The following is a 26658-nucleotide window of genomic DNA, read 5'->3' on the forward strand; positions in this document are numbered from 1 at the left end:
GTGACTTTGATTATAGCAATTTTCATTAAAATGTCGTCCTATTATCACTCGATGCGTTAATGTTCGAAAATAAGTTTTGAAATTACCAATATACAAGAAACAAAGAATGAAAGTCAGGATCAATCATTACATAGCTATGGTAACATTTAATGCTGAAGTAGTTAATTTAAAACCTTAAACCCTGAGAGGAAATGTTATACCTGTAATTTGTTTAGAACGTTAACACCGTTAATTAGCATTCATTTTCCTCATTTATAATTTTAAATGCCATGACAGAATTATGATAGTAATTTCACATTATTTTATATGAATAATTAATATTTGGTCGTTGTCGGGTGTTTGTAGAGTTCGATGATGAACTTGTTACATCTGGAATGTGAATCAGAGGGTCAACATGCCGATACGGTTGAGGAATTGGCTGGTCCTGGTATAGTGCCAAGATTTAGCATTAAGTCTTCAAGACGTAATGACTTTCACACTGAGTTTCAGCATAAACGTGCTGTACAATTTATGATGTTACTAATACCCAGCGGCTGTTGTATTCAACAAAAAGAATTCTATATTATAATTCATACAAGTTTGACGTTTATTAGAAAAAAATATATGTATATAAATTACATGACATAACACATAAGAAACAGAAATGTTGCATGACACCATTATATGGTATATTCTGTACAAAATTTATCCTTCTGCTTTTTGTTTCTTCGGAGAAGACTCGTCACCATCGTCCTTTTCTGAAAAATCACAAAAAGTTTAAAATTGATAAGAGTTTTATTAATCAAATAGCTTGCTAATTTTAACACCTATCAATTCCCAGATACTTATAAAGGAAGCTGTATCAATATAAATCCAATTAAAGCTGTTTTTCTTGAATATGTGTATACTCCAAAAAAATACTACAGCTTTCTAAAGATTGACAGATGCCAGATAACTATTAACTGCACTAGTAGTATTGATCTGGTGTATTCTCTGGGCTCTGCCATCCAAATCAAGTGACATACTATGGAATGTGTGACAGAAATTGTACTACTGGCTTTATATCTGCAAGGTGACAAGAGGGGAGCACATGAAATATTTGTACTAGACCTAACAAAATTTGCTAGTGTAGTGACAAGTCAATATTAAAATCATGTTTCTACCTTACATGTGTAAGTCATAGGAATATTTACGGACTCCAACAATCAGTTCAAAACCCCCGTATTAAACAAATTCCAAACACAGTCAATTCCGCTTAATTGGGCCAAATCTCAAGAAACCAAACTAATAAACTAATACATAATTTAAACCAGTGTTTCTCAACGTGGGCAATATCGCCCCCATGTGGGCACTTTTCCATGTTGAGGGGGCGATTAGTAACAATTTATATTTTGGGGGGCCGAAAAACAATTTTCTGGACGATATAGTAAAACATTATAATAAGAATAATTGGATATTTTATTCATTATATCGTACAATAATTAAACAAATAACATTATACTAGTCAATAGTCTATTCAATACAGTACGAATTTGGCATTAGCCTTGGCCCTCAGCATCAGCGTTTTGAAGTGAAGGGGGCGATACTATGTTGAAGGGAACAACGATTCATTAGAGGTTGAGAAACACTGATTTAAACACTTAATTGGGACAGTAGCAGAAAAGGAATTTAGCAATTTTTGATATACTTTCAAAAGATCCCTAAAATATATGAATACTATGTACACTAATGTCATGTAGGCAGGGCCTTTCAGAAAAAATGCGAGGCTCTGGGCAACTAATATTTTAGAGACCCTTCAAAATTTAAAATAAAATTATGAACAAGAAAATAAAGTCAATGGTATTTGATATTTTTTTGGATTACTACATTTAATTATTTTACAGCAGCTTTGCACGCTTTAACATTAGCAAATTCACTGATTATTTCAGAATAGTCTAAAATATGCGCTATCTGGTAATTAATGTTGAGTGTTGCTAGTCCATTTAATCATTCCTGACACATTGTCGATTGTAGATAGTTTTTAATTCTTTTCAGAACACTAAATGATCTCTCATCTTCTGCTATACTCACAGGCAAGGTTAAAAAAATTCAAAGCACAATCATTATGTTGGGAAATATGTTTACGAATCCCATGTCGATAATCTCCTTAAGTAATTCTGTTGGTTTCATGCTTACTTTAAAATTGGATTTGTAAATACACTTCAGCAGTGTTAGTTCTTCTACAATTTTGTCACTTATTTCATTTTTATATTTCTCTAGCAATAATTCTGCCTTTGAAACTACATTCTCTTCATCCATTTCATTAAATTTCCATAAAACTTCAAAAAATTGCTTGAAATCGACACGTAAGTCCATCTACTATTGAATTGATAATTTTGTTAAAAACATTTAAATGAAAATATTCTTCAGCAGATTTTTAGTCTTTTAATAGACAATTTATTTCAAATTCTGGAGTTATTTCATTTTTGGTTGCAATTTTTTTACATTCAGAAGGATTTCAGAGGTATTATGAGGATTTCAGAAAGGCCTATATGCTGTATTCTGTTATTGTTTTACTGGTGCCAAACAACGACAAGGCTTTATTTTCCATCTAGGGGTCTTTTAGTTTGATTATAAATTCTATACCTGCTTTAGCTATGGACAGTTGAGGCAAAAAGTGTTTTCTATATTAAAAATTAGAAGTTTTCTCAAATATTTTTTTGGAGAATTTAACTAAAATTAAGGACATTCTACAAGCCATGACATCGCTTTGCCTTCTCCTATATTTTTGTCTAACATATTGAGTTGCCAAGTTGAGGCCCCTAATATTGCAAGGCCCTGGGCAGCTGCCCTTCCTGTCCTCCCTTCTGATTGGCCCTGCATGTAGGCCTAACGGTTGGTGAGAACAAAGCAATTTTGTCTTTTGCTCGGGCAGTTCGGTTTTTCCGGAGGGAGTCAGCATAGCGTGACATATACCAGAATCCCATCTGAGGTGGACCTGAATGCGAGCTACTGATCCTGTACTGGATTGGACTGAATGATCCTCTTAAAAACGAAGGGACAAAGGCTCCCAGACAATTTTTCGTGGTTTCTCAACTGAGTTGAAAGACAGCTACAGTTCCTTCAGAAGGTATTGTGTGCATGATTTGGACAACAGCCATCCAATTGTTGGGACCAGCATCATGGAGCTGGCAGATTCTACGGATGGTATCGTGAAGTAGCCCATCTCCAAGTAAAAGAAACTGTGCTCAAAAAAGAGGCCGTAAGATGACTTTCGGAAGAACCTGGACACATTCTAACTAAAAAGGGAGAAAGGAAAGATTGTTCTATCAGGAACGGATTGAACGGTCAACCCTTATGTACGTCACTACTAATATCTGGCAACACTAGCATAATGAAAATCAGTTATCTATGGTCATGAGTCTGGCAAATTTATAGTACAAATATTTTCTGTATTTTGGTTTAATAAAACATTAAAATAAGTACCTAATAATTATTTTTTTACCTACATATTACATATTTTATTTAAAAATTTATTATTAGTTTGTTTAATTGGGGAAGCCACTTAATTGGGCCAAAATGGATTAGTCCCAACATGTCCCAATTAAGTGGAATTGACTGTATTTGATCAGTTAATTAAGGCTACTTTGGTGGTCACAATTACATCTGTTACAATAGAACCCAACTTACTGATTCAGTCGACAGGAGCAAGAAATGAAAATGGGCTCCAACTTACACTACCCACAATAAATTAGGGAGATCTGATAGGATTTAAAACTCGATTTTCCATGGCAAAACACTAATACCTTACCAAACACCCATCTAACTCCAAGTATTAACTTACCAAGTTTATGTTTCTGACTATTTTCATTTTTGGAACCTTCATTCTCTTCAGTATTTTTCACTTCAGCATCTTGATTCTCTTTGACATTCTCCTTTTTAAAATCTCTGTTTTGTTTGCCAAATTTAGATTTCTTTCCTAAATACCCTAAATGCAAAATTAAAAAAAAATGAAATAAGAACACATTAAATATAATAATTCTTTCATGAAATGCATGTAATCAAACTTTATAAAAACAAGATGTTCAAAAATTTTTTTAAACAATATGCTTAATCCACATCTCTATAATCCCTGGGTACTTTTGTAAGGTGACAGCCTACCACTCTGGGAATGAGGATTCAAAAAATCCAGATGAGTAAAATCTCCAGGAATTTTTTCGGAGGGTATCCAGATATGGCAGGTCTCGTCCCTCACCACTGTCCATCCCAATGAGCTTGCTAAATAGAGGCCTTATTAGTGCTTATAGCAAACTTGTAAGTTTTTAATTCTTTCTGCCGTGGGCAGACAGTTAAAAAATTTATACCTAATTTCACAAATTAGTAATTATTTCATCATCATGTCAGTAAGATAACGTTTCAGCTATCATCTCTCCATCTAGGAGGATGACATTGAATTTTTACCAATGTCTATTTTGAGCTTTCATGCTGCAGTCCTTATAGAAAAGACAAGTCCAATCTTCTGTTTCTATCTAATTCTCAGTTTCCCTCTCACTCTCTTCCCTTCCAAAATAGCAGTTCTTTCTTTCTTTTTAAATGCAATTGTATAAGTGTAACCTAAATAATTCATCTTCCTCTTTTTTATCACTAATGTTAGATTTGAGTTCATGGGATAAGACAATGCAATACATGAACAATCTATTAAGAGGGTGCCTCTTGGGAGGAGGACTTTCAATAGGACACTGGCCTGTATTTAGGTGTTAGACATGTGAAGAAGACTCAGAAGACTCCATGTTGACTCAATGGTCAGGCATGAACCTACAACCAAGTGTTTAGTGGTTACATCCATTCAGCCACTATTGGGCTTGTATATCAATAGATTTTAACTATAATACAACAGAACAGCTTGGCCCACCAGTGGCCAAGTGATTCTGTTCCTGAACACTAGAAGTTCAGTTGTGGGTTTGTGCCTCGCCAGGACAAGCTGGCCATGGGGAGTTTTCTGGGTTTTCTCTATGTCTATAATGCCTGAATATGGGCGTTATCCTTAATTAATTAAAAAGTCCTCCCGTAAAGTATTCTTCCCCACAAAACAACAAATATCCAGAGAAGGCAATGGGAAACCACTGTGGTATTCAATTTCCTAGGAATCACTATGGTGCACAAACAAAAATGAGATCACCCTGTGCTATGATGACCACCAACGTCAGGGGGATCGGACATGGTACTGTACATGTAAGAAGAAACAGAGTATCACATATAGTCACAATAATATTGTAAAGTTTGCCAGTATTCAAAATTCATATCATCAAACATAAAAGTTTTCAAAATGGGTATCCTCACATTTTTCTGGGCCAAGCATGTATAAGTTCTAAATACAATTGACTGATAACTATCTCTAATCTATTTTTTATAATATAAACTATTCATTTAATATCAATATTTCAGGTTCCTTCAGAAGATATTAAGAAACAACTGGGATAGAGGCCATTCAGGAATAGAGGAAGACACTGTATGTGAACTGTATCTGAAATGTGTAGTTCTTCCATATTAAGACTTTTGTAATTAAACAAAACATTATTGGGTAAAATTGCAGCTCTGAATGAGGTGGCTAGAAACCTTTATCAGAGCTGTAGACCATACCCACAGGAGTAAAAAATGTCAAAGGAACTTATGGTCTTCAAATAAATTTTACCTTTTTGATTTTTCTTCTTATATTTTGCATTTCTGGAGTTTCGAACTGATCGCCAGTGTTCATTTTCTTCTTTACCTATTAAAAAAATAAAACAGAATGAAATTTATAATCTCTTCATTCTCAAAATAACTGAAAAATTTTTAGAATGGCATACAAATCTTTTACTTCAACAATCTACACAAATTATTGATTAACTAACTGTTTGATTAAAGACATAATTATGGCCACTGCAGCTGGCCAAAATGTACATGGGGAAATGTTGTTATAATCTGCATTAAACATGACATATTATGAGATTCTGAACTGCAACTGAACCTTTTTAATCTCCTGACATTGACCTGATGCTCTGGGGATCTGTGGCTTTTAATCTACATCAGATTCTAAGAAATGTTTGTGGGTAAACCACAAATGAGTCTATCGGTTATCATCTATTCATCCCACTGTATATATCCACAGTAGCCAAACTGAATTGCAAGCCACAAGTGGTTCTTCTAGATCATTACTGTGGTTCCCTTAAAGCCTATTTATGGACAACTTGCATGTGACATATCGGAATACCGGATGTACGCGATTGCGCTTGCGTGTTTTTCTCGGCACCATATTTGTGACATTTCCATTCAGTTATAACATTACCTGATACACGAGTGTATCCAAATATGGGAAAAGTGCAAACTTTGAGTGGGACACAGTCAACTGGGTGACTGTGAGTGGGCCCAGCTGTCAAGTGCCCCTTTGAGTGGTTCACCTAATGAAAAGCTATGATGTAAGTCAATTTCAATGAAACAATTTCAACACTTACAAAGAAAAATTACCACTCAGCACTTTGATGGTGCTGTGCAATGGTCAATAAAACTATCATAAAACATACATTTGTGTTATAGTTTTCAAGCTTATCTTTACTAGTCTCGAATTGGTTGCAGCAGTGATTATTTGAAGTCTTTTCAATTTTTTGAAATAATTATTTATTAAACCCTTTGCTATCATCAATACATTTTTAGTCAGTACAATAATACAACATCCTAGAGCTATAATTTGTTTTAATGTATCTTACTTAAAGTTCTCTTTCTAGAAAAGATATATTCTGAAGAACTCTTTATTAGAATGTTTGGATCAATTCACCCACTTGTTACAAAACTGTGAGCTTTGAATGATTATACACTTTTGCGTAGTTATGAATTAAAACTTGGGGGTTATTAAGACAAGATGTTGCCATATTCTATCTTTGGCCATGAAGAACGATTAGAACAAATTTCAGTCATCTTCGTACAGATCAACTCCACACACATTACAATTTTACTTTTACACCAGTCATTATCTTGACCAGTTAGAGTTATTAAATAATCTGGTAAAAATGCATGTTTTGCCATCTACAGGTAATAAATGTTTAGACGCAAGTCAAACTAAATACACTTCCACAAACAGCATGGCAAAAATATGGCATAGGAGGCAAAGTGATGATTTAGTCAAGAGATAATGTTTATGAAGTTCTTTTATCAATATCTTTTTATAAACTTAAACTTTATTTATAAATACTGTTCTAATAGAGAATGTAACTTTCACATATTTCTGATACAGTATATGGCTCCTATCATGACAAGGTTTCACCACCACCTTTGATATATATGATATATATATCAAAGGTGGACAAACCTTGTCATGATAGGAGCCATATACTGTTACCATATATATATGAAATGACTCCTTAGCTATAGAACTGTTCCAAGTAAATAATCATAAAAAATGCTTCCTTTCTTTTACTTCAAAAAAATTCAAGAATATGTACTGTATAGAAAGTATATGAAGTAATGTATAGAAAAATTTAAAGCAATGCTACAATAAATTAAATTCATTGTTTAACAAAAAAAACCCCACAATTTTTTCTAAGTTATATAACTATAAAACTTACCTTCTAAAACTATGCCTTCCACTTCCACATTATTGATAATCAATTTCTTGTCCTCCCTCATTGCAATGGCCTTTTCAAGAGCCACTTTAGCATCCCCTTCACTAGTAAATCTTAAAATGGCCTAAATTAATGTAAACATAAATGTATATAAGAGAAAGTAAAGATTTAATGTTATTGTTTTAAATACTTACTTCGCCTTTATCTTCTTTAATCTCGACGTATGCCAAAGACGAAAATGGACGGAAGAATTCCTTTATTTTTGCCCAATCTAGCTCTTTAGTTACTCCGGTTAGTTTTAAAAGACATCCTTTTATATTCTACAAATGAAAAATGTAATTGGATAATGAATTATATCACTTTAAATAATACTATTAATGTTCCTTTTCTTACAGTTTCCTTAATTTTCCTTTTCTTAAAGTTAAAATTCAATACTAAAACAATCAACAGATTACTAGGAATCAATCAACGATTTTGGTCAAATTACAGACCATCAATGTTTGAATTTCTAATCTGTCACTTGTTTTGGCGTTGAATTTTAAGTTTGAGTCCATAAAGTGATCATTTAAACATAAGCGTACCTTTTCTTCTTCCATCTCGTTCTGTAGTTCTTCCATTTCATTCTGCAGTGCTTCTTTTTGTTTCTGCTTCTTTTCTTTCTGTCTAGAATACAAAAAAAAAAGGAAATTATAAATGCAAAAATAATAAAAATTAATAATCTAGAAAAAGCATTTAATATAATATCTTACTCCTTTATTTTTGCTATTTCCTGACCCTTTCGTTTTTCATAGTCTTTCCTAAAACAAATAAAGTTTTATAGACAATTTCTTTAACCAGTCACAAATCTGTTCTAAAAATCTACATTTTCTTCATTTACTGCTTAATAGAGGAAGTCTCAATTTCCAGGCATATGAATGAATACTAAAAATGTATAGAGTAAACTCCCATATAATGCGTTCCCACATAACGCAACAAAAAGTTATGACTAATACTCATACAAAACTAATTTTGTAGTCCAGAGGTATCAGAGGTATACAGTGGAACCTCGCTTAACAAGCAAAACAAATTGTAAAAAAAAATGACCAACTTAGTGAGCGATGTTTCGCATTACGAGTGAAGAAGAGAAGGGAAGTCTCGGATTGTGCGCTTGCTCCATCAGTCTGTGTTTAGCACACTCGTTCCACCAGCATCTTAGTGTTGCTTGTGATCACACATTTTTCCAAGCTTGAGTTCACACATATTATGCATTAACATCAACAACCATTGCTCATTATATAATAAACATGCCAAACGCACACAAAATTTTTTCTAACTTTTTTTACTTTTTTTTCAGTTTAACTTATCTACATACGTGCAGATTTGCAAATACTCGGAGGATCAAATTTGTCACTATTTTAATTCCTTCCCTTCTTATGTATACATAACAATCGGAAAATTAAAAATAGTTATAAATCGAGCAAAATTATTGTGACATTTTCACAATGCCGGCTGCAATTTTTAATCATATTTTTAATTTATTTAATTTAAAGTTTATGGTCTGGATCTCAAATTATTAGCGTCTTACCCCTGTACATCATACTTTTTCCGATAACAACAGAGTCATGCCGGTCATCTATGTAACTCTGTGCTGGGGAAAAGTTTTGAATTGAAATCACGTAACTTTCAGTCTACACCAGAAGTTAATATATAGTCAATCCGAGCCTCCTTCCGTAAGCTTTCTACATTTGAGCTTGACTTTCATCTATTTAACACCGTTCTCGAGAATAAGAACAGATACAGAGGTCAGTAGAAATTTATAGGTCTACAATTTTTTCAAATTGCAGCCCAATAAAATCAGTAAACTAACAAAATAAATAAATAGCTCATATTTATTCAAAACAGTTCAAAACTTTCGTTTGGTACTAATGTAAATATAACTACAATATAAAATAAACTTTTGTATGATAAATGACACATCCAAATTTTATAATTGCACAAGTTTTAAATTTCTCAAAACTGTTAAAATTTTAATAATCAGCCAATAAGTAAAACTTTAATAGCTATTTTTAATATATTTATATGTGCACACAAATACTGTACTGTACTGTACATAGCAGACAGAGATTAAATATAAAATTCTATATTTCAATGGCTTTGATTTGTTGCAAAATAAAATCTGTAGAAAAAATATTAAGTCTATGAAGAATACCGAAAATAAAAGTGTAAATAATTTTTCACAAAAATTAAAAAAAAAAACAAACATTAATTTTAATATTTTTATGGAAAGTAAAATTAATGTAGTGTCAATATGTTTTTGAATTGAATTACATTGTATTTAAAATAGATATGCAAATATAATTTATGAAAAATAAACATTTGTAAGATATAAATGATATTTATAAGCATTAAGTAAATATAATACTTNAAAAATACTAGAGCTTTCTAAACATTGACAGATGCCAGATAACTATTAACTGCACTATTAGTATTAATCTGGTGTATTCTCTGGGCTCTGCCATCCAAATCAAGTGACATACTATGGTGTGTGACAGAAATTGTACCACTGACTTTATATCTGCAAGGTGACAAGAGAGCACATTGAAATATCTGTAATAGACCTAACAAAATTTGCTAGTGTAGTGACAAGTCAATATTAAAATCATGTTTCTACCTTACATGTGTAAGTCATAGGAATATTTACGGACTCCGACAATCAGTTCAAAACCCCCATATTAAACAAATTCCAAACACAGTCGATTCCGCTTAATTGGGCCAAATCTCAGGAAACCAAACTAATAAACTAATACATAATTTAAACCAGTGTTTCTCAACGTGGATGATATCGCCCCCCATGTGGGCACTTTTCCATGTTGAGGGGACGACTAGTAACAATTTATATTTTGGGGGGGCCGAAAAACAATTTTCTGGACGATATAGTAAAACATTATAATAAGAATAATTGGATATTTTATTCATTATATCGTACAATAATTAAACAAATAACATTATACTAGTCAATAGTCTATTCAATACAGTACGAATTTGGCGTTAGCCTTGGCCCTCGGCATCGGAGTTTTGAAGTGAAGGGGGCGAATACTACGTTGAAGGGGACGACGATTCGTTAGAGGTTGAGAAACACTGATTTAAATGCTTAATTTGGACAGTAGCAGAAAAGGAATTTAGCAATTTTTGATATACTTTCAAAAGATCCCTAAAATATATGAATACTATGTACACTAATGTCATGTAGGCAAGGCCTTTCAGAAAAAATGCGAGGCTCTGGGCAACTAATATTTTAGAGGCCCTTCAAAATTTAAAATAAAATTATGAACAAGAAAATAAAGTCAATGGTATTTAATATTTTTTTGGATTATTACATTTAATTATTTTACAGCAGCTTTGCACGCTTTAACATTAGCAAATTCACTGATTATTTCAGAATAGTCTAAAATACGCGCTATCTGGTAATTAATGTTGAGTGTTGCTAGTCCATTTAATCATTCCTGACACATTGTCGATCGTAGATAGTTTTTAATTCTTTTCAGAACACTAAATGATCTCTCACCTTCTGCTATACTCACAGGCAAGGTTAAAAAATTCAAAGCACAATCATTATGTTGGGAAATATGTTTACGAATCCCATGTCGATAATCTCCTTACGTAATTCTGTTGGTTTCATGCTTAGTTTAAAATTGGATTTGTAAATACACTTCAGCAGTGTTAGTTCTTCTACAATTTTGTCACTTATTTCATTTTTATATTTCTCTAGCAATAATTCTGCCTTTGAAACTACATTCTCTTCATCCATTTCATTAAATTTCCATAAAACTTCAAAAAATTGCTTGAAATCGACACACAAGTTCATCTACTATTGAATTGATAATTTTGTTAAAAACATTTAAATGAAAATATTCTTCAGCAGATTTTTAGTCTTTTAATAGACAATTTATTTCAAATTCTGGAGTTATTTCATTTTTGGTTGCAATTTTTTTACATTCAGAAGGATTTCAGAGGTATTATGAGGGATTTCAGAAAGGCCTATATACTGTATTCTGTTATTGTTTTACTGGTGCCAAACACCGACAAGGCTTTATTTTCCAGCTAGGGGTCTTTTAGTTTGATTATAAATTCTATACCTGCTTTAGCTATGGACAGTTGAGGCAAAAAGTGTTTTCTATATTAAAAATTAGAAGTTTTCTCAAATATTTTTTTGGCGAATTTAACTAAAATTAAGGACATTCTACAAGCCATGACATCGCTTTGCCTTCTCCTATATTTTTGTCTAACATATTGAGTTGCCAAGTTGAGGCCCCTAATATTGAGAGGACCAGGGCAGTTGCCCTGATTACAACCCCTGTAGTGCTGGCAAGCTGACAGTTTCAACTCTGCAAATGTATTGTGTGAATGATGCCAGTTAAAAAAAAATGCTAAATTTTCCAAACTTCCGGATGATAGAGCCAGTGATGCATTGTTCATTTCCGTTAGAAGCAGATTGAGTGTTGGGACCATTGTATATGGCAAATTGGTTTGTGTAGGTACGGGCTAAACCATGTACCAGGTCTCTTCTGTAGCCATGTTCTACCACTATATCTTCCTCTTTGATACGTTGTAGCTCAAGTATAGCATTGTGCTTATTGGTGTGATGAGTGTATACCTGTCTGGTTGGGGCACAGAAAGTGGCAATTTTATATGATGAGGGGTCAGACGAATTTGCTGGGATGAATGGTGGTACATAACCTGGTTTGTAATACACACTGATTTCCACTCAGCCCCTGTTGAGCCAGAGTGGAAATGAGTTGTGTGCGGCATATTGGTTTAGCCTATGCCTATGCCTATGCCAACCAGTTTGCCACACACAACAGTCCCAACACCCAGTCTGCTTCTAACAGAAACAAACAACACATCACAGGCTCCAGGAGCACCATAGTACTGTTCAATCAACATTTCAAATCCTTATACAAAGAGATTGCAAGCCAGAGTAGCACAGAAATTGCATACAGGAGATTGGTACAATATACAAGTTGCTATGCGACGCAAAAGATAAAATGGATCAAACCATAGCCCCATTCTATACCTCTAAGAGACAATACATTCCAAAGGGACTTAGTCTATATTGGCTCAACCAAACGATCAATACGTAAAAGGATNTTTTTTTAATTGATTGATGATTGATTCAATCAACTAATTTGTTGATTGTATTAACTTGATTCTTTAGATATTGAAAATTAAATAAATAACATTATGTTAATTTAAGCGTACAGAAACGTTGCTGTTGTTCCAGCAAAAATCTTATTTTCACTTTACCGAGTGCCTAGTAGGTAATTTGCAGATTACCTAGATAATCTGAACATTACCTAGGTAATTTGAGAAATGAAATAATTTTCGCAGCTTTAACGGATCACCCTAGTTAATCTGCAGATTAGCTAGGTAATGCGTACATTAACGGATTTCGAGCTTTAGCGGTAACATATATATATATATTTATTTTTTCGTATGGTAATATGTTGCTTTAAATGTAAGTTGTATAATATAACTAATACAGTATAAGCAGGTCATTGCGTGAAACAACTTTCAATATATTTAAACGGCAAGAAATGGCGATTTTCGTTAATAGTAAATCATCTGTTAATAAAAGAGAACAATTGTGTTACGTCTTGTAATGTAGTTCATTGTGAAATAAAGAAGTTAAAATTTCACTGAAAAGAATTTTCTTAACGTTTCATGTAGAAAGTTATTGTTTGTTATATATTATCCAGTTGACTTAATAAATAGCCAAACTTAATAATTACAGCCAAATTACTTTAAACTGAAATTAAAATAGAATATTTGTTGAAGTTAACAAATAAAAGAGAACTGTCTATATTTTGTGAAACAGACTTTTGAAAAAGCCCGTCATTCAAAATAAAAATACCGCCTTTACTAATTTCAAATCACAATAAAAAATGCAATACCATTTCAACTAATACAGGGAGATTTTCAAATTACACCATTTGAAATACAGTAGAACCTTGATTATCCGGACTAATTGGGGATGAAGGTAGTCCGGATAAGGAAAAATCCGGATAATCGAAACAAATACTTTAATTTGTCCTTTAATGATAATACAACACGTTTTCTTTTCGATGACATATCGGTAATATTAAAAGTAAATACTGTATTTAAATCGTGATCAAATTTTCAAGAAACAAACGTTCGTATTGAATTTGGACTACTACTGACCAACGCTAACAGACTACGTATTGTTTAAAAGGCCCTCTGATGGCGCAAGAAGACGGATTTTATAAAATAAAAAGCAGTTGAAACTGCATTTTTATGAACAAAAATTTGACAAACTATTTATCGTTTTATGACGAGTAAAATTTTTTCGTCGCGTTCGCGGCTTTTAAGTAATGCATAAACCTTCGAGGCGCGAGGCCCTTCGGACCGCGAGGCATAGGCGGTGGCCCACGTCGTCCATGCCTTACGCCGCCCTTGGTCATAGAAATGATGTAATTTGAATATAAATTATTTATAAATACGTATGTCAAGTTATATTTTTATTACGACGCAAAATATATTTAATTAAGAGTTTACAGGCACTGTGCCGGGTGAGACGTTGTTGAAACAAAAAAAGTTATGCATTCCATCACGTACATAAACAGTATCGTAATTCGCCAAGTGCAAATCAGCAAATTCGTAAAATTTTTGTTTATTTTGAACAATCCGGATAATCGAAAATCCGGATAATAGAGGTCCGGATAATCGAGGTTCTATTGTATGTGATTTTAAAATTGTGCGATAGAGAAACAGTATACATTGTTCAAATATACATTGTTCGCGATTCAAAATTACGCGCTTAGCACAGTTATATCATATGACATAACGATATTCACCTCTTGGAAATTCATCTCAATAAACACCTTGAAAATGCTCAAATTCTTCAACTATTTTTTAATCGGCTTCAGAAAAGGTTCAAGCGACAAGTTGAAAAATAAAAAAAAAAATTTTAATCAACATTTGTTTGTAGTTCGAAGTGAGATTTGTATTTACAAAGTGTAACTTTTAGGTATAAAAGTGTTGAACCAAAACTAAATTAAGCCTATTAGTGAGGAAATCCTGAAGCCAAAGAAGGGAGACCTTTGAGACCTTTCTGAATGGCTTTTTGAAAGAGAAGGTGGCTTGACGGAATCATAGGCATAGCTAATATCTAGAATGACGATATTCAGGTATTGGTTGGTATTGCGAAGGGTGTGAACGTAGGACATTGGGTGGGTTAGGAGGTCCCTGGTGTCTTTGCCATGTAGGCCGCCAAGATGTTTGTAGTTAAACCAGCTATTTGAAGCGGCTAAGTGAGTCCAACGTTGAGGATTATTCTCTCCAGGTTCTTAGAGATGGTTGACGTAAGGGCAATGAGGCGCTAGTTGGAAACGTTGCACGAGTCTTTCTTGGGTTTGCAGATGGGAATAATAGTGATTTCTTTCATAGTAAGAGAGATTTTGTCAGTGATCCAAATACGATTGAGGATCGTCAGGAGGTGAATTCTAGTGGGCAGGGTGAAATTATGCAGGGCGGACATGGATATGCCGTTCGTGCCAGGGGTAGTGTACCTTTTGGATGGCCACATTCAACTCCTGAATCGTGAAGTGAGAGTTGTAGTCGGCCAGGCCGGTCGACGTGTTCGCGGTAGGAGAGAGACGGATGTCTAAGGTGATTTCAGTATAATGCGGAATAAAGTGATGTGCCAATACTTCTGCTTGCGTGTGTGAGTCCGTTATGACGTCACTATTGGCTTTGAGAATGAAGTAGTCTGACACGGTGGAAGCAGTCATGCATAGCTGGCGGATGATTTTATAATGATGGGTGGTGGCCATATGTTTCCAGTAATCGCGCTTGCTATCTAAAATAGTCTGTTGTAGCGCCGATTTGGCCTATTTGTAAGCCATCCAGTTCGTCGCGTTAATTTTTTTTTTTGTGAATTTATAGTACATGTGGTGTTACGGGCCAGATTTTCCCTGCATTTAATGGTTTACCAAGTCGGAGTTGCGTGACTTCTATGGGGATTAGTGGTGCGGAGGGTCGCTAATTGGGTCTGATACTGGTTCACAAGATCATCGTACGTCCAGTTGTTGTTGTCGAGCCAATTATGAGTGTTTCGGTAGTGTGAAGGTTTCGTGGCGTTAGTGAATGACGATTTTGGGGAGAAGCTACGACCTTTGATAGTGGGAAGTCGATGGCGATCATACGATGCCTACTACCATGACTGAAGAAAAGAGGTATCCAATAAGTAAGTGTAGCGATCCAGGCAGAGACGAGAATCAGATCGATTGCTGTGTTGTGATTGTTGTAGTTGTAATAAGTGGGTTGAGCGTTGTTGTTGAGGGAGATTAGATCGGAGTAGGTAATCAGATTGGCAATTTTGCGGCCCATGGAGTCAGTGGTGATGTTGCCCCACATATCATGATAAGCGTTAAGGGATCCTATTTATATTTTTGATGTCTAAAAACAAGAGAAAATCTATACTAATATTATAAAGAGGTAATGTTTGTATGTTAGTTTGTATGCAGCAGGTAATCTCCAAAACTACTCATCCGATTTCAAAAATTTTTTCACCAATATTTAGAATGGAACTTCAAGATGGACATAGGCTGTATATTATTCCGTTAAACATGGGGGGTGGACATTTCTTTACGGTAAGTTTTACGGGGAAGGTTACCGTAAAGAACTCTGCTTCTATTTATACTATTTTAGATGCGATTTTTTTGCATTTTTGATTGCATTTTAATAGAGTGTGTCAACAGAATGTACACTAAGAAGGGATTTTTCGATATTCCCCCCAGGGGGAGAGGGACAGGATTAAGGTTTACTGTGAAGAACTTCACTTCTATTATACTATTTTAGATGCGGTTTTTTGCGTTTTTGATTGCGTTTTAATAGAGTACGTCAACAGAATGTACACAAAGAAGGGATTTTTCGATATTCCCCCCGGGGGGAGAGGGACAGGATTAAGGCTTACTGTGAAGAACTTCACTTCTATTATACTATTTTAGATGCGGTTTTTTGCGTTTTTGATTGCGTTTTAATAGAGTACGTCAACAGAATGTACACAAAGAATGGATTTTTCGATATTCCCGCCAGGGGGAGAGGGACAGGGTTAAGGCTTACTGTGAAGAACTTCACTTCTATTATACTATTTTAGATGCGGTTTTTTGCGTTTTTGATTGCGTTTTAATAGAGTACGTCAACAGAATGTACACAAAGAATGGATTTTTCGATATTCCCGCCAGGGGGAGAGGGACAGGGTTAAGGCTTACTGTGAAGAACTTCACTTCTATTATACTATTTTAGATGCGGTTTTTTGCGTTTTTGATTGCGTTTTAATAGAGTACGTCAACAGAATGTACACAAAGAATGGATTTTTCGATATTCCCGCCAGGGGGAGAGGGACAGGGTTAAGGCTTACTGTGAAGAACTTCACTTCTATTATACTATTTTAGATGCGGTTTTTTGCGTTTTTGATTGCGTTTTAATAGAGTACGTCAACAGAATGTACACAAAGAATGGATTTTTCGATATTCCCGCCAGGGGGAGAGGGACAGGGTTAAGGCTTACTGTGAAGAACTTCACTTCTATTATACTATTTTAGATGCGGTTTTTTGCGTTTTTGATTGCGTTTTAATAGAGTACGTCAACAGAATGTACACAAAGAATGGATTTTTCGATATTCCCGCCAGGGGGAGAGGGACAGGGTTAAGGCTTACTGTGAAGAACTTCACTTCTATTATACTATTTTAGATGCGGTTTTTTCGTTTTTGATTGCGTTTTAATAGAGTACGTCAACAGAATGTACACAAAGAATGGATTTTTCGATATTCCCGCCAGGGGGAGAGGGACAGGGTTAAGGCTTACTGTGAAGAACTTCACTTCTATTATACTATTTTAGATGCGGTTTTTTCGTTTTTGATTGCGTTTTAATAGAGTACGTCAACAGAATGTACACAAAGAATGGATTTTTCGATATTCCCGCCAGGGGGAGAGGGACAGGGTTAAGGCTTACTGTGAAGAACTTCACTTCTATTATACTATTTTAGATGCGGTTTTTTCGTTTTTGATTGCGTTTTAATAGAGTACGTCAACAGAATGTACACAAAGAATGGATTTTTCGATATTCCCGCCAGGGGGAGAGGGACAGGGTTAAGGCTTACTGTGAAGAACTTCACTTCTATTATACTATTTTAGATGCGGTTTTTTGCGTTTTTGATTGCGTTTTAATAGAGTACGTCAACAGAATGTACACAAAGAAGGGATTTTTCGATATTCCCCCCGGGGGGAGAGGGACAGGATTAAGGCTTACTGTGAAGAACTTCACTTCTATTATACTATTTTAGATGCGGTTTTTTGCGTTTTTGATTGCGTTTTAATAGAGTACGTCAACAGAATGTACACAAAGAAGGGATTTTTCGATATTTCCCCCGCGGGGGAGAAGGACAAGATTAAGGCTTACTGTGAAAAACTTGGCTTCTATTATACTATTTTAGATGCGGGTTTTTGCGCTTTTGATTGCGTTTTAATAGGGTACGTCAAGAGAATGTACACTAAGAAAAAATTTTCGAAAAATTTTCCCCCACGGGGGAAGTGTTATACATTTATAATAGATACATTTTGAGCCACAACAAGGCGTGGCGGGGTCTGCTAGTTGAGATATATAATATTTATACGAATGGTAGAATATACTATATAAATTTACGTAAGTGATTTCAGATGTATCTGAAATCACTTATAGTAAGGAATGGTCCATATGACCATTCCTTACTATATTGTACTTTCATATAAATGTGGTATACAGTATTCTCAGAGTACGTCCCCTTCGTTCAGCGGCTCATTCCGTACTACATTATAATATAACTGTATTATACTTTTGTCCACCTTGGACGTTCTTGTGTACTAAGATTTGTTATAATGAGGGAAGAAAACACAATTTCGAATTAAAATATATTTACTGTACTGTACATACTGTACTGTACTGTACATGTAAGATTTTATATTCTACTACAATCGAGCATTTCGGGTCAACGTTCTTCTTCAGCAGACGTTATTTTTTTATGTTTATAGTTTAATATACCCATATGTTTTTTCAACATTTTCTAAATAGACTTTTAAAATGCCATTTTTAAAATTTTCCCAGCAAAACTTTCCCTAAATATTTTCCTGTTTATTACAACACAGTTTTATTCACTTAAACATCACTAATTCGTTAAACGAATTACCAACCCATCATCCCACGGAGTAATTATCCAGCTCAGACAATCTCACTCTGCAGCTGTATGGGCATATTAAAATATAAACAGAAAAAAGATAACGTCTGCTGAGAAGAAACGTTGGTCCGAAATGTTCGATTGTAGTGTAATAGCATATAAGATTACGTTAAAGTAAATATATTTTAATTGGAAATTATGCGTTTCTTTTTCCTTATTAAAACAAGTCCAAACTGACGTCCACTTTGGACTTGTTTTAATGAGACAAGAATATCCAAGAAAGTGGACAAAAGTAGAATACAAGTAATTAAGATCAACATGATACAACTGTATTACATATAAACAGTAATATAACTTACCTGTTAAAGCGATCGCACGAAATCTGTTAATATGGCCGAATTTTCTCCAAAGTTTGTTTATAAGTAGGATTGATATGATTTTCCAATATGGACTTGCCAAATTCACTTTGTGCGGGTTCATCCTGCTCCAAGAGGCCGTTTTTCTTTCCTCGAAATTTAAAATGATCCAAATTATTTGGATTCACGAATCCCGCACGTCCATCCGATCTCGCCCTGAATATAGAAAGAGAAAATTCATATAACACAATAAATGTTAAATTTCGAAACTTTTCTTCTAATTTTAAAATCAAAAATTTGCCAATAAATATTTATGTAAACTTTTAAAGAAATTATTACACTTTAAAGACTTTTCTCTTAATGTGTAACAAAATTTCTTATCAAACTGTAAGCTAACCAAAGCATCGCTTAAGGGCCTCGTGAAATTACATTAATTTGAGTGAGGGAAAGAGGTTTTTACAAATTAAACTTAAATCTTCAATAAGCATCTTATTATAAAACAAGATATAATAAAATTTAACAACTTATAAATTATATCTATTAACTACTAATTTATTAATTTATGACAATAGATAAATAAATTCATCTATTATGTGTAGTGAATCGAAAAGGCTACAGATGACAAATAAGTCTATTAAATTAGGTTGATAGAGTTAAAAACGTATTCTGTTTACTTTTCAAAGTAACAGTAAACGAAAAAGCCCTAAGATGTATTTACTTAGCATGAGACCTTAAACTCTAATGCAAATCCAACCCTTTTATTTCAACACCAAAATGACTATAGAATACAGCAAAACAGAAAAATGTTTGCTTAAAAACTACATTCAGAAATATCGAAGAGTCGAAATCTTTAAATCAAATTAAATTAATTATCATTTACACCGAGCAATTTCATTTTAAAGCCATTAATTTTTCGAATAAATTTCTTATTTGCATAAATAACAATAAAATGTGAAAAATCTCTTACTCCAAAGATTGAAGCAATGGTTAATAATCGAAAGAATCAAAAAACATCTTTTAATCAATTGAAAAACTCAGTCTTGACAATAAAAGAGCCAGACAATGAAAGGTCAATTGTTAAGTTTTTTTGTTACGCGTTAATTGAAGTAGATAGAAATTTTAATGATTAATTTTTGGTTTTATTTTCTATTTTTAATTTTTGAATTAGTCCCTGTGTAATAATAAATAAAAGGTGATGGTCATGGCAGTAAAATTCTTGGCCCACTTCTCTGGAGGAGTTGGGATCGAATCCGGGCGAGCAACTCTCCAAGAATTTTTCATGAAAGCATTATCTCAGATACGTTGAGCCCCCTTCCCTCACCATTGTGGGTATGATCCAACCCACAATGAACAGGATTGAAGGCCTTTTAGAGTTGCCTACCAGTGTCTGAGTGGAAAAACCACTAAACATTTGTAGTTTCTCGTGAGTTTGCGCTTCGCCGATGGACTGACAACACAGATTTTTCCGAGTTTTCTTTTCTTTCAACTAGGGGTCAGTTTCCCATTGAAAGTTTTCCCGAGACGCCCTCCACCCCACGTGTCATGTTATCATAATATCAATCAATCGATCTTTATTTGATATAACAAGTGTTATTACAAAGGGAGTTAAAAAATTTTTTTATTTTAAGTTGATACATGAACAAAGAAATTATATAATTTATACAAAGTTGGCATTGCAAAACTATCACCAAATAAAATTTGGTAACAAAAATCAGATGGCAGTGTAGCAACTCGAACATCCAAAAGAATATTGCAAGATTCAAGAAGGTGTTTTCTCATTTCCACCGCTGTTGTTCCACAAAAAGAACATTCGGAGTCACATAAGACATTAAATATTTTCCCATTTAGGTTTATCGAAAATCTATTTATATTTAGTGTAAATTGTGCAGCAAATGACATTATTTTATAACTCAAATTAGACAGTAAATAAGGCGCGAGACTCCACATTCTATTAAAAAAAAAAGTTCATTGTTCCAACCTTTCACTCAAATGATGAACATCTTTTAGCCAATATAAGTCTCTTAGTCGTTGATCACAATCCAAAAAGAACAAAGTTTCACTTAAATACATATAACTAGAGGACAATTCAACATTATTTAGTAATCGTTTAGTAATAGCCCCACTTCGTACTAATAGTACGCTCAGATAGAGGGCAAATGGGCTTGGCACCCTCAAAAGAAATAATGAAAACAAACACTAGAAAATTTTCCAAATATCTTTTCTTAATTGAAATTTATTTTTTATTTATATTGTGTCGTGTCTTCTATTTCTATCCTACTAATGAATCAGCGAACGTGGGAATTTTATTGAATTCTCATTAAAATTTTTTTTATCTGTTTAACTTGGCTTTCCCAAGACTGAATCTTTAGTCGCCACTGACTAAGAGGGCCTATTTTTTACCCATCGCAAGTTCAAAAAGGCCCGCACGGAATCGGCTAAACGGTGGGGACTGAAGCCTAACATATCTGGGTAGATTTCACCTCGAAAAACTCGAATCATCTCTGAGTTGAACCTTGGTCCGGCGGAATAAGCTGAGAGCTGACGCTTTAAGACAGTAATCATAGCAACGTTAAAGAATGGCGTCGCTATTAGTGAATAACAACATGGTGGACTTTCTATAACGGAAGGCTCCACAGAAGACAGAAAATACGGCTATAGCTCGGTAATCTGTTATGCGCTTTTAACGAAACTTCTTTTTATTTTACTACTATTTTCTTTTGGGTTGTACGATTCTTAAATAAACAAATAATAATAGTAAAAATTAATTCTAAAACTCGAAAACGACATTTATTTTCTTCTGACCGAATTTCCATTTAAATAACTGCTAGATTTTTTTCGTTTTCCTAACTAAGTACAGTATGGTATGTGGTTGCGGCTAAATAAGCAGTTTAGAAAAAACATGGCGGCAGCTGTCCGTATGACCACTCTCTCATTATAGGCTCTCAAGTTCTTTGCTTTATTGGCCACCCTCTGGCGGGATGGTTGAGCGTTAGCTGAAATGGCTATTTCGCCCACCTCTTAGTTGACCAGGGTGCTAATCTGTAGACACCCTGTAAAAATTCGAATTTTTTAAAATTTTCCGCCAACAGATGCCAGCACTTGACGGTAACGTCTTCTACATCGTCTGTTTCACATATTTGCGTCCAGGTGGCTTTCGCTGACTTAAAAATTTTTATTTTGTGATTTTTTTTTCATTTCAATATATTTTGATAATTTTTTATTATATTATTAGCATATTTAAACCCAAGAAAAATTTTCGAAAAATTTTCCCCCACGGGGGAAGTGTTATACATTTATAATAGATACATTTTGAGCCACAACAAGGCGTGGCGGGGTCTGCTAGTTGAGATATATAATATTTATACGAATGGTAGAATATACTATATAAATTTACGTAAGTGATTTCAGATGTATCTGAAATCACTTATAGTAAGGAATGGTCCATATGACCATTCCTTACTATATTGTACTTTCATATAAATGTGGTATACAGTATTCTCAGAGTACGTCCCCTTCGTTCAGCGGCTCATTCCGTACTACATTATAATATAACTGTATTATACTTTTGTCCACCTTGGACGTTCTTGTGTACTAAGATTTGTTATAATGAGGGAAGAAAACACAATTTCGAATTAAAATATATTTACTGTACTGTACATACTGTACTGTACTGTACATGTAAGATTTTATATTCTACTACAATCGAGCATTTCGGGTCAACGTTCTTCTTCAGCAGACGTTATTTTTTTATGTTTATAGTTTAATATACCCATATGTTTTTTCAACATTTTCTAAATAGACTTTTAAAATGCCATTTTTAAAATTTTCCCAGCAAAACTTTCCCTAAATATTTTCCTGTTTATTACAACACAGTTTTATTCACTTAAACATCACTAATTCGTTAAACGAATTACCAACCCATCATCCCACGGAGTAATTATCCAGCTCAGACAATCTCACTCTGCAGCTGTATGGGCATATTAAAATATAAACAGAAAAAAGATAACGTCTGCTGAGAAGAAACGTTGGTCCGAAATGTTCGATTGTAGTGTAATAGCATATAAGATTACGTTAAAGTAAATATATTTTAATTGGAAATTATGCGTTTCTTTTTCCTTATTAAAACAAGTCCAAACTGACGTCCACTTTGGACTTGTTTTAATGAGACAAGAATATCCAAGAAAGTGGACAAAAGTAGAATACAAGTAATTAAGATCAACATGATACAACTGTATTACATATAAACAGTAATATAACTTACCTGTTAAAGCGATCGCACGAAATCTGTTAATATGGCCGAATTTTCTCCAAAGTTTGTTTATAAGTAGGATTGATATGATTTTCCAATATGGACTTGCCAAATTCACTTTGTGCGGGTTCATCCTGCTCCAAGAGGCCGTTTTTCTTTCCTCGAAATTTAAAATGATCCAAATTATTTGGATTCACGAATCCCGCACGTCCATCCGATCTCGCCCTGAATATAGAAAGAGAAAATTCATATAACACAATAAATGTTAAATTTCGAAACTTTTCTTCTAATTTTAAAATCAAAAATTTGCCAATAAATATTTATGTAAACTTTTAAAGAAATTATTACACTTTAAAGACTTTTAGTGTGTAACAAAATTTCTTATCAAACTGTAAGCTAACCAAAGCATCGCTTAAGGGCCTCGTGAAATTACATTAATTTGAGTGAGGGAAAGAGGTTTTTACAAATTAAACTTAAATCTTCAATAAGCATCTTATTATAAAACAAGATATAATAAAATTTAACAACTTATAAATTATATCTATTAACTACTAATTTATTAATTTATGACAATAGATAAATAAATTCATCTATTATGTGTAGTGAATCGAAAAGGCTACAGATGACAAATAAGTCTATTAAATTAGGTTGATAGAGTTAAAAACGTATTCTGTTTACTTTTCAAAGTAACAGTAAACGAAAAAGCCCTAAGATGTATTTACTTAGCATGAGACCTTAAACTCTAATGCAAATCCAACCCTTTTATTTCAACACCAAAATGACTATAGAATACAGCAAAACAGAAAAATGTTTGCTTAAAAACTACATTCAGAAATATCGAAGAGTCGAAATCTTTAAATCAAATTAAATTAATTATCATTTACACCGAGCAATTTCATTTTAAAGCCATTAATTTTTCGAATAAATTTCTTATTTGCATAAATAACAATAAAATGTGAAAAATCTCTTACTCCAAAGATTGAAGCAATGGTTAATAATCGAAAGAATCAAAAAACATCTTTTAATCAATTGAAAAACTCAGTCTTGACAATAAAAGAGCCAGACAATGAAAGGTCAATTGTTAAGTTTTTTTGTTACGCGTTAATTGAAGTAGATAGAAATTTTAATGATTAATTTTTGGTTTTATTTTCTATTTTTAATTTTTGAATTAGTCCCTGTGTAATAATAAATAAAAGGTGATGGTCATGGCAGTAAAATTCTTGGCCCACTTCTCTGGAGGAGTTGGGATCGAATCCGGGCGAGCAACTCTCCAAGAATTTTTCATGAAAGCATTATCTCAGATACGTTGAGCCCCCTTCCCTCACCATTGTGGGTATGATCCAACCCACAATGAACAGGATTGAAGGCCTTTTAGAGTTGCCTACCAGTGTCTGAGTGGAAAAACCACTAAACATTTGTAGTTTCTCGTGAGTTTGCGCTTCGCCGATGGACTGACAACACAGATTTTTCCGAGTTTTCTTTTCTTTCAACTAGGGGTCAGTTTCCCATTGAAAGTTTTCCCGAGACGCCCTCCACCCCACGTGTCATGTTATCATAATATCAATCAATCGATCTTTATTTGATATAACAAGTGTTATTACAAAGGGAGTTAAAAAATTTTTTTATTTTAAGTTGATACATGAACAAAGAAATTATATAATTTATACAAAGTTGGCATTGCAAAACTATCACCAAATAAAATTTGGTAACAAAAATCAGATGGCAGTGTAGCAACTCGAACATCCAAAAGAATATTGCAAGATTCAAGAAGGTGTTTTCTCATTTCCACCGCTGTTGTTCCACAAAAAGAACATTCGGAGTCACATAAGACATTAAATATTTTCCCATTTAGGTTTATCGAAAATCTATTTATATTTAGTGTAAATTGTGCAGCAAATGACATTATTTTATAACTCAAATTAGACAGTAAATAAGGCGCGAGACTCCACATTCTATTAAAAAAAAAAGTTCATTGTTCCAACCTTTCACTCAAATGATGAACATCTTTTAGCCAATATAAGTCTCTTAGTCGTTGATCACAATCCAAAAAGAACAAAGTTTCACTTAAATACATATAACTAGAGGACAATTCAACATTATTTAGTAATCGTTTAGTAATAGCCCCACTTCGTACTAATAGTACGCTCAGATAGAGGGCAAATGGGCTTGGCACCCTCAAAAGAAATAATGAAAACAAACACTAGAAAATTTTCCAAATATCTTTTCTTAATTGAAATTTATTTTTTATTTATATTGTGTCGTGTCTTCTATTTCTATCCTACTAATGAATCAGCGAACGTGGGAATTTTATTGAATTCTCATTAAAATTTTTTTTATCTGTTTAACTTGGCTTTCCCAAGACTGAATCTTTAGTCGCCACTGACTAAGAGGGCCTATTTTTTACCCATCGCAAGTTCAAAAAGGCCCGCACGGAATCGGCTAAACGGTGGGGACTGAAGCCTATCATATCTGGGTAGATTTCACCTCGAAAAACTCGAATCATCTCTGAGTTGAACCTTGGTCCGGCGGAATAAGCTGAGAGCTGACGCTTTAAGACAGTAATCATAGCAACGTTAAAGAATGGCGTCGCTATTAGTGAATAACAACATGGTGGACTTTCTATAACGGAAGGCTCCACAGAAGACAGAAAATACGGCTATAGCTCGGTAATCTGTTATGCGCTTTTAACGAAACTTCTTTTTATTTTACTACTATTTTCTTTTGGGTTGTACGATTCTTAAATAAACAAATAATAATAGTAAAAATTAATTCTAAAACTCGAAAACGACATTTATTTTCTTCTGACCGAATTTCCATTTAAATAACTGCTAGATTTTTTTCGTTTTCCTAACTAAGTACAGTATGGTATGTGGTTGCGGCTAAATAAGCAGTTTAGAAAAAACATGGCGGCAGCTGTCCGTATGACCACTCTCTCATTATAGGCTCTCAAGTTCTTTGCTTTATTGGCCACCCTCTGGCGGGATGGTTGAGCGTTAGCTGAAATGGCTATTTCGCCCACCTCTTAGTTGACCAGGGTGCTAATCTGTAGACACCCTGTAAAAATTCGAATTTTTTAAAATTTTCCGCCAACAGATGCCAGCACTTGACGGTAACGTCTTCTACATCGTCTGTTTCACATATTTGCGTCCAGGTGGCTTTCGCTGACTTAAAAATTTTTATTTTGTGATTTTTTTTTCATTTCAATATATTTTGATAATTTTTTATTATATTTTCAGCATGTTCATGCAATAATATTACTATAATAAGTTTATTTATGCTATAATAAGTTT

At 33.7% G+C, this 26658-nt stretch overlaps 1 protein-coding gene across 1 annotated transcript; it reads right to left on the reverse strand.

Moving 5' to 3' along the window:
• Positions 1 to 565: 565 nt before the first annotated feature.
• Positions 566 to 20149, reverse strand: LOC111623661. The gene is made up of 9 exons (XM_023366329.1): positions 20087 to 20149; positions 19123 to 19335; positions 8303 to 8350; positions 8135 to 8216; positions 7748 to 7873; positions 7557 to 7677; positions 5651 to 5725; positions 3803 to 3946; positions 566 to 737 (listed from the first exon to the last, which is right to left on the reverse strand). The coding sequence occupies exons 4-9, from the start codon at positions 8168 to 8170 to the stop codon at positions 685 to 687; spliced, it is 555 nt and encodes a 184-aa protein (XP_023222097.1). The 5' UTR covers positions 8171 to 8216; positions 8303 to 8350; positions 19123 to 19335; positions 20087 to 20149; the 3' UTR covers positions 566 to 684.
• Positions 20150 to 26658: the final 6509 nt, after the last annotated feature.

Source organism: Centruroides sculpturatus, unplaced genomic scaffold (genome assembly GCF_000671375.1).
Source record: "Centruroides sculpturatus isolate CEXI.00-Female unplaced genomic scaffold, Cexi_2.0 scaffold176, whole genome shotgun sequence".
Taxonomy (NCBI): Eukaryota; Metazoa; Arthropoda; class Arachnida; order Scorpiones; family Buthidae; genus Centruroides; species Centruroides sculpturatus.